At 42.1% G+C, this 20,276-nt stretch overlaps 1 protein-coding gene across 3 annotated transcripts; it reads right to left on the reverse strand.

The window, feature by feature from the left end:
* Positions 1-3,149: 3,149 nt before the first annotated feature.
* Positions 3,150-20,276, reverse strand: LOC113011260 (KN motif and ankyrin repeat domain-containing protein 4-like). Of its 3 annotated transcripts, none has more exons than XM_026150714.1 (10): positions 19,965-20,276; positions 14,824-14,902; positions 13,273-14,736; positions 12,108-12,183; positions 10,188-10,508; positions 9,927-10,011; positions 5,491-5,710; positions 5,260-5,402; positions 4,538-4,738; positions 3,150-3,761 (listed from the first exon to the last, which is right to left on the reverse strand). In XM_026150714.1, exons 2-10 carry the CDS (start codon positions 14,840-14,842, stop codon positions 3,669-3,671), a joined length of 2,622 nt encoding a protein of 873 aa, XP_026006499.1. In that variant the 5' UTR covers positions 14,843-14,902; positions 19,965-20,276; the 3' UTR covers positions 3,150-3,668. The 3 variants fall into 3 exon arrangements, with proteins under 3 accessions (XP_026006499.1, XP_026006498.1, XP_026006500.1); XM_026150713.1 differs by having other exon boundaries at positions 10,188-10,511; positions 19,965-20,275; XM_026150715.1 differs by lacking the exon at positions 14,824-14,902 and having other exon boundaries at positions 10,188-10,511.

The following is a 20,276-nucleotide window of genomic DNA, read 5'->3' on the forward strand; positions in this document are numbered from 1 at the left end:
CCTGTGCTGTTGTATTTATTATTTCCTTTTGCAACACGTTTTTACCATTAAGGAGTTTTCAAACAAGGTGAGTTGCAAAATGAGTTGCTTTAGAGCTGCACAGTGTGATGCTTTTATACCAACAATAGTTCAAATGCATGTGATCCAAAAAGTGACACAACAAGTCTATTCCATAAGCCAGTAGGTCCCTGCTTTGAAGAATATATTAATGTATAAATTCATGTGATGTAGTTTTAATTATGCCAGTTTTAATTGATTTTGCATTAACTGCCCTACATTTACAAAACAGGTTTTTCAGTTGAATCTTTAATGCATTGAGTTAAATAGCTCTGATTGAACATTTTAGCTTTAGCTAGATTAGCAAGCACTTCAGTTCTCTAGCAATCTCTGGAAGCTGGGAGCAGTCATTTCAATTACAGTGGTGGAAATGATTACTTAATCCCCAGGTGAATTTGAAGTTTGCGGTCTCTAAGTTTTATAATATTTTAAAGACACAATGTCAAACAAATATTTCAAAAAATAAATAAAAGAAAATAAAAATAAAAACACTAGCAAGAGGAGTCTTAAAGCAAATATGTTTGGAACAACAGTGTTTTGATTACAAAAGCTAACAGACAAGGCAGGTTTAAGAGAAAAAGAAAATCCAGAAAAAACACCTTACATAAACAGTAGTAATTGGTTTCCATGTCATTGAGTGAAATAAGTATTTGATCCCCTGCAACCTGTGTGAATTCTGTGTCCCACAATTTGGCCACCATGTCTGGAGGAATAAAAATACTGAGTATGGTTGAAAGAACACCATGTTCACAGTCAAGCACAGAAGTGGAAAAATTCTGCTTTGGGGCTGTTTTTCTGCTAAGGTTACAGGACGACTTCACAGCATTAAGGGGCCAATGGATGGGGCCATGCACTGTGAAAACGAGAACTTCCTTCCCTCAGCCAGAACACTGAAGATAATTTGTGGTTGGGCTTTCTAGCATGACGATAACCCAAAACATATCAACAAGGCAACAAAGGAGTGACTAAAGAAAGAGCTATTAAGCTCATGAACTACAGCCACCCCGCCCAGGAGTTAGCCAAAATCGCTCCTGAGATGTGTGCAAACCTGTTGACCTGCAACAAACATGTTACCCCCACCAGGTACTTAGTCACGTTTTGCTTGAAGATCAATTACTTATTTCACTCAGTGACATGCAAATCAATTCATAACTTTAAGTATTCTGTCTCTCTCCATTAAAATGAATGAGGTATAACTCTCAGAAACATTAAACACTTTTTTTTTTACCTCATTTTGGTTTTCTGATCCACATTTATTGTTTGTTTCAGTCTCTCGCTACCCTTTTCCAGATGCTGCAAACAGATGGTAGACGTGAGTTTAGCTTAGTATGCGGCACCTGAGGACTCTGATATTTTTTCTGGGATTTAGTTGAGATCAAAAACAGAGCTAGAGGTGTGTATTTATATTAAGCTTTCATCAAGTCCTCAGAAAGACCCTAAATCAGTGCTAATGCTGTCGCTGCACTTCTGCTACTAGTTCTATCCCTTGTATACATCAATATGTGTCATACATGTATTCAAACCCCATTCACATTTTGCACACTTTTGATTTTTTAAATAAAACTGGAATTTTTCTAAAAGTCAAATTATACTAAGTTGCAAATGTAATTAAAATCAAAATCAGAGGTTTCTCAGCACAAAAGGATTCCAAGCCTTGAGTCAGTACTTTTGGCATGTCTCCACAAGTTTTAAAAACCTGGATCTTGACTGTCCAGTCTTTTTGGCAGTTCCAACCAAGCTAAATCCATAATGTAGGAAAGTGTGCAAAACATGGAGGAGTTGCAATCATTTCTGAAACAAATGCAAATGCTAAGTTTAGCCCTACCGCATTATATTTGGCGAACTAGCAGCACAAGCTAACAAGCAGGGAAACCACAAACAGTGTCTGCTAATAAGTGCTTTTCATTTGACCTTTTATGTGAACCACACGGAGCACAAGTGTTGTCTGTGGAAGCTGCAGAAATATCAGCATTAAGTTGGATATTATTAGTTCTTATTAGCTGAAATACTCTACAGACTGTACCAAATGAAGCCACGCTGACAATCACTCTGCATTCAGTGATTCATCAGCAGACAGAGAAACTGTAGCAGATAAATCCAGTCCATTATCATTATTAAACTGAAGCCAGCAAATGCTTTCAGACTGCACAGACGCCCCCCTCCATTGTTGTATCACACCCCCTCAGGGTGTTATGGAATAGGTATGTTTTATTAGTCCACTGTTCCCTGCAGACAAAAAGAGGTGTCACAGACATTTTTATCCCTGCACAAAGGCTGAAATGAGCACTGTTACTTGCTGTAACCCGCTTCTTTGAGTGGGGGATGGGGGACGCGCACCTATGCAGTCATGTGACATGCGTATGTGTGTGTGTATCCACAGTTACATGTTATCATCTCTTTGAAACACTTTATTCTGACAGAGCATTTCCATACCGGCCTCCTTTTTTGTTATTTCTACATACGGATACATTTCACTAATAGAAAAGATGCCCATTCCATCTCAGTCTGCCACATCTTTCTCGCTTTCTGACGATTTATAGTTGCTCGTGGTCATTACAGCAGGACAGCCAGTCAGCTAGAATGGAAGAAATCCTCAGGGGAAATGAAGAACCCGTGCCCTGTCACACAGAAATCCAACGCCTTCGCCATCTATGCAATCCCTTTTTTGTCTTATCTCACAAACATAATCTCAGCTCTGTGCACAAAAAAACAACACAGTGCCCCTTGCTGTTTCCCAGGGGGCTCGAGGAAACAAAGGCCATTCAAACAAATCTGATTTCACAACTGACTGAGCATTCCTAGGTGACATACAGCTGGAGTGCAGGTGAATCTCACACGTTGTCCTCTCACACAGTGGAATTACTGCAAATCAAAAGGCACCATGTTCCGTCTGTCACACTTGAAAGAGATTATATCTACTTCCTTGTACGTGAGCGTTTTTAGGTTCGCCTCCGCTGTAGCTTTCTGTAGGGGGGATTCTTATTATGTTTGAGTTGGCTGGATGTTGGCGGTGATGCTGAAATGGATGAGCTGCGCCACCTCCTGGGCGACTTTGCCACTGCATGTTGCTCGTTTCAAACAATGAAATATCATCGCTTTTCTGTTATTTTATTAAAAACAGGCGTTGCATACATCAGTGTAGTTTTTACCAACGTGTGAAATAAACAAACTGGTCGATCGGCTCCAGGGATTTGTTTCTGTTTCGTTGGCATGCAGTATTTTGAAAGTATTTTATTGAAATGGTGCTTAGAAATGCTGAGAATTCCCCTTGGAAACATACAGGTAGAATCTTCTTACAAACCAATTTTTAGATACAACAAACATAATAAATATTCTTTCCATTGCATAGTTTGCAGAGCGAAGCTGCTGCACGGATGTGCAAAGATCAGCGATAATCTTAAACATCTATGGTAAAGACAAAATAAAAACACCAGATCATTGCATGCTGCCCTAGCAACCATCATCTGCCTCACTTACTCATGCAGTACAGCCTCATTGTAATATCATCCCATTCAGCGCACCAGCTGTCACTAGTCCAGATTTCAGAAAAAAAAGCCTGCGTTTGAAGCGCTACTCAGGTGAGAGGATCTGACATGTGAACAGATCCACTTCTACAGAGCTCGAGCTTTAGCATGGGCCTGCAGCAGGGCAGCTGTATCGGCGTGGGAACCTTGCATGGCGATGGAAAGCGCAGTTTGACCTCGCTGGCAAACAGGAAACAAAGAAAAAAACAACATTTCAGCTTAGAGTGCAACATTAATGTGACTGATTCTGGGTCCCCAGATGGTGAACCCTTGAAGAATTTGGTGATTTCCTGACTTTGTTATCATCTGATTGTTAAGTTAACATTATTTGTGTTACCGCACAAAACTGTTGGCGTTTCTGTAGGCCATATAAATTCATTTTTCCACAGTTTAATCAGTCTAATTAGTGTGGGTTTAGGTGAGACATTCTCTCACAGTCTACCTTTAAAGTACACTCTTAAGAGTGTACTTTAAAGGTAGACTGTCACAAGCAGAAGAGAGATTTGCCCCCGTTGCTCTTTCCCTGCCTCCACTTGCTCCGCATGGCACAGATATTGTACTGTTAGCGGATTAGCTCCTCTCAGCCCAGGGAGATTTGTCTTACTGTAGCCTTGATTAATCCTGGGGAAGCTCTATTCTGCTACATCCAGACTGTCAGTCCACTCACATCCACAGTGTGTGTCAACACATTCAAGCTTTCACACATCTAAGCTGCTTTTCTTTGCATTCAGTGATGTGAATGCTAAGATAGATGTGCCATTTTGTTAACAAATGGAGGTGAATCATCACATGAATTCAGTGTCCTAAAATTGAATTTTAATGGGTATGATGCCCAGACTATTGTTGCATCACAACATTATGATCCAGTTCACTGTGATCCCTGAAAATGACCACAGAAAAGAGTTTGCCAGCATTGTTTCCCAGGTTACATGATGATTTGTTTGATGTGGTCTTACCTTGTCAGTCAGAGTGAGATCACACTGGCTTCTCTCCAGCAGGAGCCTTGCGATGTGCGTGTGGCCCCTCTCAGATGCGAACATCAGCGCTGTGATTCCCTGGCTGTCCTGGATGTTAGCGTCTGCCCCACAGCTAAGCAGCAGGCGAACCATCACAACTCGGCCATGTCTCACTGCCAAGTGCAGAGCTGTTTGGCCCGTCTGTGTGGAGAGGGAGAGAGTGTGAGGCCCAGACCAAGAATTGTTCAAATCTCCTCTTTCTTCTTCAGCTTTCATTCTTTATCTTTTAGTAGTCAGCGTCTTACTAACCTCAGTTTTATAGGGACAAGCCAGCAACTCCAAAGATAGGTATACATGCATACCCAGGTCTTTCAAACTGTTCATAACAAAGCTGAATGTGCAAACCCTTTACCCCAGTTTAAGATATTCCTGATGACATCATCTGCTTTCTCTGAATTTGAAAATCTCCTCCCAGAGCCACAGAAGACATCATACAGAAGTCTCAGTATGAACTCTGTCACTGATCATTTTGTCTTGTGTAAAATCTACCAAGTGATTCATTAATAATGGATGTGGTTAGGTATAGCTTTCCGTTCACTGCCTAGAAAATAGTACAAACCAGCACAGGGTGCTATAGGAGGGAGCTGCGCTGCCATCTCACACTGATATCCCCCTCCTCCCCTCCTCATCCCTATTACATTTGTTCTTATTGCTTGTGGTACCTTGCTGGAGCGAATGTTAATGTTGCCCTGCTCCATTAGTTTGCGGACAACTTCCATTCCGCCGGGTCCATCAGGGGCTGTCAGCGAGGCCAGCATCACAGCCGTGTAGCCAGAATTGTTCTGAACGTTCACATCGCTGACACCTGTGGCACAGGGAAGATGTCAGACGTTTTTAGTACTAACAAACGTTATATTACAATAGCTTCGACAACACGGTTACCTATATGTTACCTGTATCCAGGATCAGGGTGACAATGCTGTAGTTGCAGTGGGAGACGCTGTAATGAAGCACTGTGTTCCCGTTGTCGTCCGCCAGATTGACTAGAAAGGCCAGCAGGGAGGGTGTTTCCTTCTTTATGTGTTTCAGGTATGCAGCCACCCTGCTGGCCTCAGAGGCCTCCTCTGCTGCTGCACTGAACCAGTGCTGGAACAACACAACCAGGGCCTTCCTCTGGAAAATATATGAATAAGAACGATTCCTGGTGAAGCATGAATTTAATAACATATATTACATGTTTAGAACATTTAGCAGTCCTGCTTTAAAGAAATATGTGGTACACATGTCCTCTTTCTGAGGACAAGTTTTGCATTTTTATTGTTTAAAGTTTATCTGATAAAGACATCATATCCAGTAGCGTTAATGCTGCTCTGTGGCTGAGTAGTTGCTTTTCTGCCCACCTGTAGAATATAAAATATAAAACATTCTCTCTTTGAAGCCCCTCTGTGGGGCTGGGAAAAGCCAATATAGCAGTGCTGCAAACTGCAGCTCCTTAAATGGCACCTCATGACCAATGTTCCCTCTAAGCTGCGCGTGTGCGCAATTGCGCACTGCTGGCACGGTCAGAAAATCTGCGTTGCATACAAAAAAAATCTAACCTGAATTGAAATTAAAATCAATACTTTAACAATTCTGTTTTGCAGTGTTAGTCAGTGAGTGACTGGCTGCTCCAGTATGGGATTAGAACGATGCCACCTTATCCCATAGTCCAACCAAGAATGCGATTCACATTCGCACATACGCGGCTAATCAACGTCGTCGACAAGCTATGACAGCGTCCTTATGTGCCGACACCGGTGTTTTAGCTAGCAAAGCGGCGTGGCTGATGTGGAGTGAAGCCACGTTAATGACAACATGTAGAACCATTGGAGATGTGAGCAGGACAGACGGAACAATTGACGGAAAAAAAGTGTGGACTTTATACCAGTTTTTAAATTGTGTTGATCGGCCACGTAAAACCAGAGTTATGATAAAAATATCTGCAGTGTTTGGTTTTCTTCCTGAATACTGTCATTGTTTATATTTGCTGCGGGAAGAAACGGTAAAAACGGCGTTTTATAAGGAAAGCGCTTGAAAGCGCTCTCCGCCTGTGAGCAAAAACAAAACCCAAAAAACCCCACCCTTTCCTATTGGTTGAAAAATGTACCATGTCGACCAATCAAAAAAATGATATGGCAGCATGGCATTTAGTTGTTTAGGAAGGGGGAAGTTTTGGAGTGACGGCGATGTTTTGAGATGTGAGAGATTTGAGACGTTTAGCGCAAATCTTGTTTAGTTAGTGTGTAGTTAGTGTGTAGTGTAGTCAATAGTTTTGTTGTGTGTGTCAGAACAATGAGGCGACTGCTGAATGTCACAGGTGTTACAGGAGTGATACATCTCCTGTTGTCAGGCCTGCATGTATCAGGCTGTTGTTCTCCTTTATCTCATAGTGGACAGAAATTATTTTCTGGAGTGGCACAAATAATTTGTGTGGCATCAGATTTGATGCAGAACAGCTGATTGTTCTGTAAATAGTTTGAAATGTTTATTAAAAAAAAAAAACACCTTGGCTGCATTTTTAGGTAAACAGCTGCAAAAAACTTTGTTGTTTGCATAACTCAGTTACTTTTTTGAAGAAGTAACTATATAATTAATTGCCCAACATTGGTCATTATATACTGTATTTTGCAGACAGAGAGTTACAGGACTCTCTCCCAGACCACAGACTCATACTCATAAAACAATTTAGAGCTTTATATAAAAAGGAAGAAAAAAAGAAATAAAGTTTTGTTTTCAAAATTGGAGTTCAAGTTATTTTTACTTCCAATAGTGTTAACATACTAGACAGGTCATGAACAAGATTTTTTTTTAAATGGGCTAAAGCAGTTAATTAAAAGTAGTCTAACATAAATGTAAATGCTGTAATTTGATTATTTTAATAAACCATGTACAGTGGGGCAAAAAAGTATTTAGTCAGCCACCGATTGTGCAAGTTCCCCCACCTAAAATGATGACAGAGGTCAGTAATTTGCACCAGAGGTACACTTCAACTGTGAGAGACAGAATGTGAAAAAAAAATCCATGAATCCACATGGTAGGATTTTTAAAGAATTTATTCGTAAATCAGGGTGGAAAATAAGTATTTGGTCAATAACAAAAATACAACTCAATACTTTGTAACATAACCTTTGTTGGCAGTAACAGAGGTCAAACGTTTACTATAGGTCTTTACCAGGTTTGCACACACAGTAGCTGGTATTTTGGCCCATTCCTCCATGCAGATCTTCTCGAGAGCAGTGATGTTTTGGGGCTGTCGCCGAGCAACACGGACTTTCAACTCCCGCCACAGATTTTCTATGGGGTTGAGGTCTGGAGACTGGCTAGGCCACTCCAGGACTTTCAAATGCTTCTTACGGAGCCACTCCTTTGTTGCCCGGGCGGTGTGTTTTGGATCATTGTCATGTTGGAAGACCCAGCCTCGTTTCATCTTCAAAGTTCTCACTGATGGAAGGAGGTTTTGGCTCAAAATCTCACGATACATGGCCCCATTCATTCTGTCCTTAACACGGATCAGTCGTCCTGTCCCCTTGGCAGAAAAACAGCCCCATAGCATGATGTTTCCACCCCCATGCTTCACAGTAGGTATGGTGTTCTTGGGATGCAACTCAGTATTCTTCTTCCTCCAAACACAACGAGTTGAGTTTATACCAAAAAGTTCTACTTTGGCTTCATCTGACCACATGACATTCTCCCAATCCTCTGCTGTATCATCCATGTGCTGTCTGGCAAACTTCAGACGGGCCTGGACATGCACTGGCTTCAGCAGCGGAACACGTCTGGCACTGCGGGATTTGATTCCCTGCCGTTGTAGTGTGTTACTGATGGTGACCTTTGTTACTTTGGTCCCAGCTCTCTGCAGGTCATTCACCAGGTCCCCCCGTGTGGTTCTGGGATCTTTGCTCACCGTTCTCATGATCATTTTGACCCCACGGGATGAGATCTTGCGTGGAGCCCCAGATCGAGGGAAATTATCAGTGGTCTTGTATGTCTTCCATTTTCTGATGATTGCTCCCACAGTTGATTTTTTCACACCAAGCTGCTTGCCTATTGTAGATTCACTCTTCCCAGTCTGGTGCAGGTCTACAATACTTTTCCTGGTGTCCTTCGAAAGCTCTTTGGTCTTGGCCATGGCGGAGTTTGGAGTCTGACTGTTTGAGGCTGTGGACAGGTGTCTTTTATACAGATGATGAGTCCAAACAGGTGCCATTCATACAGGTAACGAGTGGGGGACAGAAAAGCTTCTTACAGAAGACGTTACAGGTCTGTGAGAGCCAGAGATTTTCCTTGTTTGAGGTGACCAAATACTTATTTTCCACCCTAATTTCCGAATAAATTCTTTACAAATCCTACCATGTGGATTCATGGATTTTTTTTTCACATTCTGTCTCTCACAGTTGAAGTGTACCTCTGGTGCAAATTACTGACCTCTGTCATCATTTTAAGTGGGGGAACTTGCACAATCGGTGGCTGACTAAATACTTTTTTGCCCCACTGTAACTTGGATGGATTCGATGCTGGCGTGACCACAGTGCACACGTCTGCTGTTGCTCACAGTGGTCCAAGGGGTCGCTCAGGGAGTTTGTGTGTTCGCTCAGACACGTGAAAAATTAGAGGGAACATTGCTCATGACAAATCCCTTAGATGTCTATGTTAAAATATCTGACTCTAGATCAGAAAACAAAACATGTTAACAACCTGGTCCGTTTACGAATGCAATGAATTATGGTTTAGCCTTGTTAGCAATGCTAGCTAGCTGGTGTTAGCATTGCATGATAACTCCTCCGAGCTACCCTCGTGTCTTAATTTGGTATTGTTCAGCTGCCAAACTCAAAAATCCAAAATGATAGTCAACAATCAAATGATTTACATCATTGTAGCAAGATTCAACTTTTGAAATGCAACATGTCCCAATAGAAGCAAGTTCACGGGCGCGGTGATTGCAATCCACTTCAAAACAAGGCAATGAAGTAACAAATAGAACCACAAAGAAGGAAAAAATGGTGTTGCCAGCTCTGTGCCTATTTTTTTTTTTAACCTTATTAAACTCTGTTTAGTGTCTGTTCGTTCTGGCGTAAAGGGTTCTGCAGATACCTCAGTTCCCAACCTGGTACTGCAAACTGTTCAGCAGGCATTTATACTGCATGTCTCTATGTGGACAGATTTTTGTCAGCATGATAGGATGACAACCGTCCAAGATGTTTATTTGGCTGGGTTCTGAGAACTCATTTGTGTCTCTGCTGGTGTGATCACACAGTAGTGTCTATGTAGTGCACAGACATATTTTTAACGCAGTAAATGAAAGAAAAATTTCATATCTTTTTAAATTTAATCTCTAGTCTTGACTGCTTACCATGTCATCATTGGGGTTGTCCATGTTGTCCATGTGATTATTAAGGAAATGACAGGCAGAAATAAAATCTGCATTCACTGCTTCTCTGGAAGAGGAAAAAAATGTGTATATGTATGCTCAAGGAAGGTCATAATAGAGCAACAGTTCACTTTAAAACATGAGGAACATATTATATTATGATCAGATGAAATTAGCTTCCTGCGGAGTGCAATTACATCTTCCAAACAGACACCGATTGGGTGTTTGTTGAGGTCCTCTCACCTGCCTTTGGTGGTTGTTTCCGAGCCAGAGTTTCCCTCCATCTGTTCTCCTGAGGGCTGTGTTTTCATCTTGGCCGTTTTCTCTGTAGCCCTAGCTACTAGAGATACATCACCTCCATCTGTCCCCCCAAAACCTGTTCCTTCCAGTTTCATCTGTCTGCCTGGGTCAATTTGCTTCTCTTCTTCCATTCTTCTCTTCTCTGTGTCTGCATCCAGCTGGGCAGGAGCCACCTCCCTAGGAACTGTGCTACTGTTCCTCTGCTCCAAATCATCATGGACACTTTGGCTCATACAGGCCTGATTTTTAGTGGCAGTCTCATTGCTTCTATAGAAAAATGAAAGAAAAAAAAAAAGAGGTACATGTTAAATGTTACAACTACTTCTACACTTTTGGTTTGTTTTTTTATTTCGGTGACAGAGGTTGGTGAACTTATACATAGTAAATCTTGTGAATTTGCTTAATTATCTCAAACCAATGACTAGTCTGAATGTCTTATGTATGTTTAGGGGAGTCAGAGGCTGAGAACCCTTATACAGTGCATACAGAAAGTATTCACAGCACTTCACTCGTCCATTGGTCAAAATTCAACACATAATACTCCATAATGGCAAAGTGAAAAAGTGTGCTTAAATTTTTTTAACATTTATTAAAAATAAAAACCAAATATATAACATGAACATAAAGATTGTAATTATATAAAGATCTAAGGAAGGGTCCAGATACATTTCCGGACCATTAAAGTTCCCAATGAGCACAGTGGCCTTTGAAACCACAGGAGTCTTCATAGAGGCCAATGGGGTAGAAAGGTCACCTCTCTGACCAAAAACCTGATTGTCACTCTCCACAGAGCACCAGCGTTGCTCTGTGGAGAGAGGAAAACCTTCCAGAAGGACAACCATTTCCGCACCACTCCACCAATGAGACCTGTTGGGTAGAGCAACCAGTCTAAAGTCAATCCGCAGTAAAAGTCACATGAAAGCCCACCTGGAGTTTACCAAAAAACATCTGAAGGGCTCTCAGACCACAAGAAACGAAATTCTCTGGTTCACACATTAAACTTTTTGGCCCGAAAGCCAATTGTCATGTCTGGAGGAAACCAGGCATCGCTCATGACCTGGCTAATACCATCCCTACAGTGAAACATGGTGGTGGTAGCATCATGCTGTGGGGGTGCCTTTCAGCAGCAGGAACTGGGAGACTGGTCAGGGTTGAGGGAAAGATAAATGCAGCATTGTGCAGAGACATCCTTGATGATAACCTGCTTCAGAGTGCTCTGGACCTTGGACTGGGGCGAAGGTTCATCTTCCAACAGGACAACTACCCTAAGCCCACAGCCAACATAACAAAGGCGTGGCATCAGGACCCGTCTGTGACCGACTTGAACCTAATTGAATATTGCTGGAGAGATCTGAAAATGGATGTGAACAATGTTGCCTTCCAACCTGATGGAGCTTGAAAGGTTGTTCAAAGAAGAATGGGAGAAACTGCCCCAAAATAGGCGTGCCAAGCCTGAGGCATCATACTCAAAAAGACTTCAGCATGTAGTTGCTGCCAAAGTGGTTGGTGCTTCAAGAAATATTGAGCAAAGGCTGTGAATACTTTCCTGCTTGTACAGTCAAGGAGATATTTTACTTGAATTGTAATGCTGAACCACAAAACACATTCCTTTATGGCTATTTTATTGTAGATGAATGAAATAAACATACTTGTGAGGCTTTGAAATATGGTTTATGATCACTGTGTCATTTTACAATACAGGAGCTGCCTCTTTCCTCCCCTTAACTGACAACAGGGAGTGGTACTCATATTTCAGACTTAAATCATGATGTTTTTCTGTGTCGGGACTGTACAGAACCTCAAATCAAATAACCGACAATCATAACATTTAGGGTTGCTAAAGTCAGGGAGTTATTTACTAACCCTTCTTTAACACCCCCAGAATGTAGGTTTTTCGACGTCTGGGCACATCCTTCTGTCTGCAGGATGGATTTAGAGGCTACACAGAAGACAAACACAAAGGATATGATGAAATGTCAGCATTACATGCTCCTCATTAGATTCAATGGCCTGTTTATGTTTGCATAAACCATTTCATCACTGCTAAAGCTAATTGTAATGCTGCCTGTAAATCCAAGAGCCGCCTACTCATCAGTTAAACAAAAAAACAAAACACAAACCCCATCAGTTTCCTTCTAATCCATCTGTCTCAGTTTTATGATGCAATGTCTTTTAAAGTAAATGGTGACTCAGTTTGAGCTTCAAAACTGACTACAAGCAAACCTTTTGCTTATCAGCTTCCTCTTACTCAATTTGTCATCGTCCTGGGTTTTAAAATTTTTGTTATGGTCTTGGAATTCTTCTTCTTATTTAACCTTCTTTTGGTTCTCAGTTTGATCATTTCTCTTTATTCTTGTTTGACACATTCAGTCTTAGTTCTTTGTTTCAGTTTCTGGTGATTTTCGAGTATTCTGCCTTTGGTTTATTTTGTCTTCCCCTCTTTGTCAAGTTTGCATGTTTAAGTCTATCATCTCTGTTCAATTCCTTTCTCGCTTGTGCTTTATATTGAGTTCTTGTCCTTGTCTCGTCCTCCCTGATTACCTTATTACCTTTTGTTTTTTTTACTTAGTCTCCCCGTATCGTTCCCTGAATAATAATTCCTCATGCCTCCTGGTAATTTGCTTTCCTTAGCTTTGCTTTCTGTTTTTGTACCGTGCAAACCTTTAGACTAGTCAGCATTAAATGCTGGCCTTATCTCACCTCCATCTCCTGTGTGCTACATTTGGGTTCACAAAAAAACTAACCTCATTCCATGATACATGATACAAAGGTTCATACAGCTAATGAAATGCTGTTGTTGTTAACAATTATTAGATGAAAATTATTCTTATTCTTTGCACTACACAAAGCTCTGCCGACTCACTTCCAACTTTCAGATTTGGCTGACCCTATTAAACCCAGTGGGATTTCTTATACAAAAACAATAACACTGATCCTGGCTCACTTTGACTTCAGTGTTACTATTATTAACTCTGAAATGTGGCTTCTGTTATCTTCAACTGTATAGCTACCTGCTGAATCTTCTTACCGTCACTGTCTCCATGTTGTTTGTGGCAGGACATGAGGATGTCGACAAGTCCCATCATCTCCTGCTGCAGAGAGTTGACTTTGGGATCTGGGTGCTTTAGATGCTTGCCCTCTTTTCCTGATTCACTCTCTGTGCACAAACACTTCCACTGCTGCTCCAGCAGACTCTTTATCTTCTTTATGTGATGGATCACCTCAGCTGTGTCTGTACCTTCAGAAACCAGTGGACGTCTTTCAGACAATGTTGAACTGACCGCAGACTTGTGTCGCTGCCTTGTTTGATCGTTTGCATTAACCGCTCTTTTACTACTAAAGCAAGGTGCTTTATCATACTCTGATCTCACTACCGTCTCATCTCCATCCTGATCTACCACCACCCTCTCTGCACGGACCCACACCGCAGGATTCTTAATGAGGTGTTCTATCTTCTCGTCTTTCCTTTTGCTTTCCTTTTGCTGCTCCTTCAGCAGCCCTGACACTCTCTGGAGCTCCAGGCTAGTCTCGTGGAGCTTCTGCTCCAACACAGCTACTTTGGCTTGCAGGGAGGTCACTGTCAGCAGCTCATCCAGATCTGTACTAGTCCTCCACTCATGCGTAGGATTGGAGTCATCTTGGCTGACACTGTAATTTCTAGGAAATATACTGTGACTTTCATGCTGAAGTCCTCTCAATACTTTGCTATTGTGAGAGGATGTACCAGGATCTGTGGTGCCGTTCATTGTGGAGGGATGGTCACGTGGACTCAGTCCCAGACGAAGTCTTTCTCTTTCCTCCTGGAGGATGCAGATCTGCGCTCTGAGCTCAGGAATGACCCTCACTTCCATCTCAAGGTCCCCCACTCGTTCGAGGGCTTCAGTGAGGCGCCTCAGCAGACCTGAGCAGTCCTGTGGCCGAGGGCTGTCCGAAGAGTGGAACACATCTTCATATGAGATGTTTCTTCCCCCAAGGTGATCCTTTGAACTCCAGACGCTGCTGTGGTCATCTGTAGACTCTGACCCTTGTCTCAGTAAAACCGTAAGTGGCAGACTGGAGGCACGGAGGAGATGGGGTCTGATATGTTCCCCTAGAGGTTGCTCATCAAACTCCTTGATTCTGGCTTCCATCTCTGCCATAGATTTAAACCCTGTGGGGGAAACAGGTGGCCTGTGATTATATGCCCAGGAAGTATAGCCATGATGATGATGGGCGTCTGACAATCGAGACCTGGGGCCAAGAGCTCCGGTAGATCCCCAGGGGCTCGGGCGGTAGCCACACCCAGAAGTATTGAGGTGCCTTGGTAAAGTGCTTGCGCGCACTTCCTTGCTTCTGCGCTGAATGGGAATCCTTTTGATGGTGTTCCCTTTCTCTATGTCGTCTACATATTTCAGAAAATCCAGGTCAAGTCGGAAGCCATAAGGGGTTTCCACTGAATATGGGGGCTTCTCCTTGATTCCGTTCTGTGCTGTTTTACAAGGTGCAAAATTCCCTGCAAAAATTACAAACAGTAAGTGAGCATGCATTTCAAATAAATATCAGATTCAGTGAACTTCTGAAGCAAAAAACCTTTTTCTACCATTTTGTGTTGCCATCATTTGTTCTCCTTAGTTCTCCAAAAAATGTGTTGACACATTATCTGATTGGACCTCGGGCATCTGACAAGAAAAAGGAGGACTAAATTAAGCCAACAACATATGAGAAACCTGTTTCTGCATTTTTACAAGTGGTCGAAGTGATTATTGTGTGGTTATATAATAATGTAATGAGCATATTGCAGATTTCAACATTTTGGCTCTGACATTGACTTGAGGTTTATTTGTGGTGCGTTTGGTGGCAGACTCAGTCCAAGTTTTGCGACCAGACGGAATAGCAATCATCCTTGTTTGTGCTCCACACACAATATGCTCATTCATTCACCCACATGTAGTGAGTGGATAACAAAACACAAACATTCAATTACGCCGAAGTACTTTTTCTCTCTCCCCCTCTCTTATTCTCTTCTCTTCCCAAAGTTTTCTATTTTTTCTCACACTCTTGCTGCTTCATTTCTTCCGTCCACCAGGCAGCTATTATTCAACAGTGGCAGGCCTGATCTTCACTTGATTACAGCCCTGCCATCCAGGACGAGAGCTGAAAATAGCTTGAGACTGTTTAGCCCAGCAGCTATGGCCAGCAGTGCAAAATAAACTCCTACAGACATAAATACAGACACTCATTGTTCTGACTCAATACTTTCCAGCCTTCCTTCTCTCCCTGTGCCTCCTACTAGTTCTACAGTTTTCTTTCAGAGAGTTTGTTTTTCTATCACCGAACTATCTAGAACTTCATCGTTCACCTTGGAAAGTGATGTATTTTTACAGTGCAACGCTCTACTGCCTTTTTAATATACTGGCGTGCCCTTCTCCTCTTTTATATCACTCCTCCCCCGCCTCCCTCTCTCAGCATCTCCCCCTCTTAAATCTTTACCTCTTCCCGCCTCCCACGTTTCCCCTCCTCTCTCCTGACCACCAGCCTCTGCGGCTGCTTGCTGTCCTCTTGAGGCACGGCGGCCACCAAGCCACAGCCCCAAACAATGTCAGCTATGCAGTAAACAGACAAACACCACCGAATGTCCCTGCTGGGAATTTTCACCTCTATCATTCACACACTCGTTGGTGGCCGGCAGTAAACGGCAAAGAAATGTGCAAATTGCAGACAGCAATTTTGCAGAATAAAGTCTGCTCAGTATTGTGCCATGAATAACGGATAAATCAAAGATGACATGAAACAAATTAAAAAAGCAGTGTTATTTTTTAAAAAAGAAATTACTTGACGAGTATTAACAGTGCAGGGTGCAGAGAGAGATGACAAGCAACATTCAGGGAAGGTCCCCTATCAGTGTTTGGTACTAAAGTTTAAACTGTTTTGAGCTTCGTTTCTCCGACTTTAATAGCCAAAATCTCTTGCACGAACAGAATAATATAAACTATTCCTTTTTTTCCATCATATTCAGTTCTGTTACCCTTGCATATGTCTAACCACTGTATTAGATACTAAAACTACATTATTTACTGTTATTTTCTTGTGGCTTCCATGATGTTGAGAGGACTCTTTTAGGCCTCCGTCTGACAAGTCTAAGTTTAGCTCGTACATGTGGGCGTAAAGCTAAAGCACATGTCAGGCAGTGAGACCCAGATATGTCTTCATTTTAAAGGCTAATTGAAGACCATTCTGGTGCTCCAGATATACAGAAAAATCAAGAGGTACACAAGAAATATTTCCATAAAGCTAGTGTAGCATGAATAATAGAAAAAGAGCGTGCTGATTGCAAGCAGAGACTTCGCTATTGTCTCTGTCAATCAGCGCTGAAGCACAGAGCACCTGTTACTGCAGACATCCCGATCTCTCTGTTGACTCAGTTCAAAATATAAGCTGCTGGCTCGACTTCAACCCAATGACAACAAAAAATTCTTTTACAAGTAAAGAAGTTTTAGGTTCTCAATAAGAAATGTCTGGCTTACTTTAAGAAAAATATAAGCGTTTAGTACCTGCACAGAAAGAAATTGGTGGGGCTAAAATGCACTTTTTGATTTCTTATGAGTAGGCGGACATAGCAGCGCTGTATTTAACTTAAAGCCAGAGCTGGATCAAGTGACCCTGAACGCCCCCATAGTTACGCTGCAGTAGGCCTAGACTGCTGGGGGTTTCCCATGATGCACTTTTTTTTAAGCTTCAGTTACCCTTTTGCACGCACTGTGTTTATAGACCACTCTGCATTTAATCATTAGTTATTATTATTCTTGGACTCTCTTCCCAACTTGTCATGGTAGATGGTTCTGCTAGAGGTTTCTTCCTGGGGAAAGGCAGTTTTTCTTTCCCACTGTCGCCAAGTGCTTGGTCATGGGGGGGTTGTCTGATTGTTGGGGTTTTCTTTCTATTATTGTAGGGTCTTTACCTGACAATATAAAACACCAAGAGGTAGCTGTTGTTGTGATTTGAAATATTGGAGAAAAACATGAAAAAATGGAGAGACTTAAAATAGGTTATTACAGTGGTTGGAAGCAGCTAAATATGGTATACGTTCAATAAACAAGGTATACAGGCGCAAGAAAGAATGATTTATGCAGGATTCTGTGCAGTACCTCTCCAGTGATGTGAGAGATTTTAGAGTCACACAGAACGTCATAACTGGAAGTTACTGGTGCTAAAGGTGATTCTACAAGGAGCAAGGATACTAAAGTTTTCACAGGACTCTATACTATCCCGTCCTGTGAAAACGTTCCTTTTCATAACTGTACAGTTAAAACCTTTTTAACCTGGAGCCACGCTAGCTCTTTCCCTCCCACCTACCAGTCAAGGCTAGCTGTAGTTGAACATTTAAATGAGACTTGTAACTGTAAAGTACGGAACCCCGCAAGGGACATGGGAGAAAAAAAAAATTAAGACGGACTTTTGCGAGATCTCGCAAAACTTTTGCGAGATCCCTAGTTAGTTTTGCGAGATCTCGCAAAAGTTCATCGTACTTTTTTTTTCTCCCATGTCCCTTGCGGGCTCCGTAGTAAAGTAATTATCTCCAAAAATGTCAAACTTTTAAAAACTGCATGTAGAATATTAAGCAATAGGAATGCCAGTTTTAGATGCTTTATTTTCAGTTTTCGAGCAAACAAAGGAGCTTCACACTGCTTGTTGCTGCCCGCAAGCCGTCCATTTTTACGCATAAATATAGACCCGAACATTTCTTCCTCACCAGGTTACCACAGAGGAAACAATATAGCAAAGTTAGGGTTAGGCATTTCCCAGGAGCCACTGCCCAACTCTCTCCACATTTCTGTGGCATAGGTTTTAATTGTCTGCGCCTGGAGGAGTAGGCCCACCTCACAGGAAACCCACGAAATGAAATGTAAAATATTTGCTTTACCCCAAACAGGCCCCAGCCGAACAGCAGTGCACAGCAGTCCTGCTACCTCCGCACATAATGAATTCAGTCCAAAGTCAAGCATTGCAATGGGCTCAAATTTTCTTAAAAATAAAATAAAAAATCAAGGCCTCCTTTATGTTCAGCTCTTGTTGTTTTTCGGCTGGAGGAACGCCACATTCTTCACAGCTATTTTCCCTTTACTTCAGTTTCTTTTTATCCTTGTGTGCCCACAACAGCTGCTCCCCTCCTCTGGGTGAGTGCGTCCACTCTCATACAGACCTTAAGGCTCTCCCTGCATCAGCATAAACCTCATAATCACAACATGTCTGTCCACAGCATTCTTTACCAAAACCACAAGTTCAGTGTTCACTCATGATGTCAAATGGCTGCAGCCTCCCTATGTAGCAGCAGTAAACTGGACTAAAAGCTAATTTATTGTTGAAAGTAACAGGTCAAGATTTGCGGTTGTCATAGATGATAGCAAAACATTTCACCAGGCTCATCTTTAGCCATGTTAATCATGTGACTCTCTAAGGATGGTTACTGTTTCTCTTCAGAAATATTGAGGCAACGTTTTGGTGGATTGTTATATCCCCAGAGGAAGTGTCCTGTGTTTTTTGTAATATAGTGCAATATGATCAAGGTGATAACAACTGTTAGCTTGTTAGCATCTGGTTCAGACAATGCTCCGCCTACAAGCTGCTGAGCTGCTGCAATGGAGTCCATCTATTACTTATGGAATCAGTCCATGCATTTATGTTTTCTTGGGTTACTGAATATTACAGGAGTGGGGACCTCGTAGTCACATTGCCACTGACAACACTGTATTGCACACATTTTGACACAATTGTACTGCATACCAGGATACGAATATTTGTGAAGATTTAGGTGTTTCCTTACCTGTTAATAGTGAGATTAAATAACTTCAAACCATAGCTTTCTCCGTGCACTGAACCTATAACCTGTGTCTCTTTGCTTCTTTACTGTGTCTGTATATATGTGTCCACATGTTTTACTGTCTATGCTGTGTTCCCGGAAAAAGTCCTTCCTCTCCTCTAGTTTTTTGGCTGTACAGCCTGTGGTTTTTCCAACTCATAACTCTAACCCTCATCTTCTCTTTGGAGCTGATATAGGAAGCAAAGCCAAGTGTTTGGGCTCAACCCCCTGAATCCCCCTCCCCATCCTATGTCTCCCTATTGCTCTGTTTTCCCTGTTTCTTTAAAACATTTTTCACTGTCTCCTCAAAGTGTTCCTAGAAGTTTTTCAGGTTCTGTGATATCCCCTCCCATATGTTTTGTTTTGGTGCTTTTGAACCGCTGGACTTGCCCTGTTCCCATTCCAACAGCACCAGGGTCAGGGTTGCAATGAGTTGCAATGTGGCATTCAAAGCCTCACTGGATGGTATGTGGAGCCAAAGCACATTGGATAAAACAGTTGCCTGGAGCCTCACGCAAGGAAAAAACAATGATATGCTAACATAAGAAGGTTAAAATAGAAACATGGGCAATGCGGGCAATGAGTTTGTGTCTTCATTGCATAAGTAAAAGTGTAATAAAATAAAAGCGACATTTAATCTTTTGAATGCAAAGATGTTGTCCTGAAGAGCTGTTTAGTATTCTTACTTGACCCAGAAGTCCACTCCACACCATTTGTTAAATCCATTTAGAGTCAAAAGCTTTTCTGACCCTGAATTTAAATCAGCCGGTCCCTGATCGAAGACATTCAAGGTCATCTTTCTGCATCTCGGCTTTGATTAACTGTCTGATCCAACAGTCCTCAAATGCCTGCAGATATGGGATGAATATTATATCTGAGCTTACCTTGTGGCATGTTGAGCAGTTTCCCCCACTCTGTACCGCTGAACTGTGGGAGTGATTGCCAGATAGTCCACTACCGTCTGCTCTCAGCTAGTTCAGCCTGTCTGTCTCCTGAGAAGGCAGGGAGGTGCTGTCAGGGAGAGTGGCATGCCGCGGCTATTTGGTAAATGCCAACGTGCAGCCCTTGCCATAACAGAAGCTGGGTTTACTTGTGTGTAAAAGGGAGCAATGAGCAAGGAGGAGCTTGTGAACATGCCTCCTGTCCAACTAGACTGACAAGTGGGAGGCTAGACATAGACGATCACACCCACTCCT

The sequence above is a fragment of the Astatotilapia calliptera genome, chromosome 18, assembly GCF_900246225.1.
Source record: "Astatotilapia calliptera chromosome 18, fAstCal1.2, whole genome shotgun sequence".
NCBI classification, from domain to species: Eukaryota; Metazoa; Chordata; class Actinopteri; order Cichliformes; family Cichlidae; genus Astatotilapia; species Astatotilapia calliptera.

Coding starts and splice junctions, on each gene's coding strand:
- LOC113011260 (XM_026150713.1), bottom strand. Junction 10,012..10,187: donor GAAACAACCACCAAAGGCAG/GTGAGAGGACCT, acceptor TTCCTCTTCCAG/AGAAGCAGTGAATGCAGATT. Junction 3,762..4,537: donor ATCTCACTCTGACTGACAAG/GTAAGACCACAT, acceptor CCTGTTTGCCAG/CGAGGTCAAACTGCGCTTTC.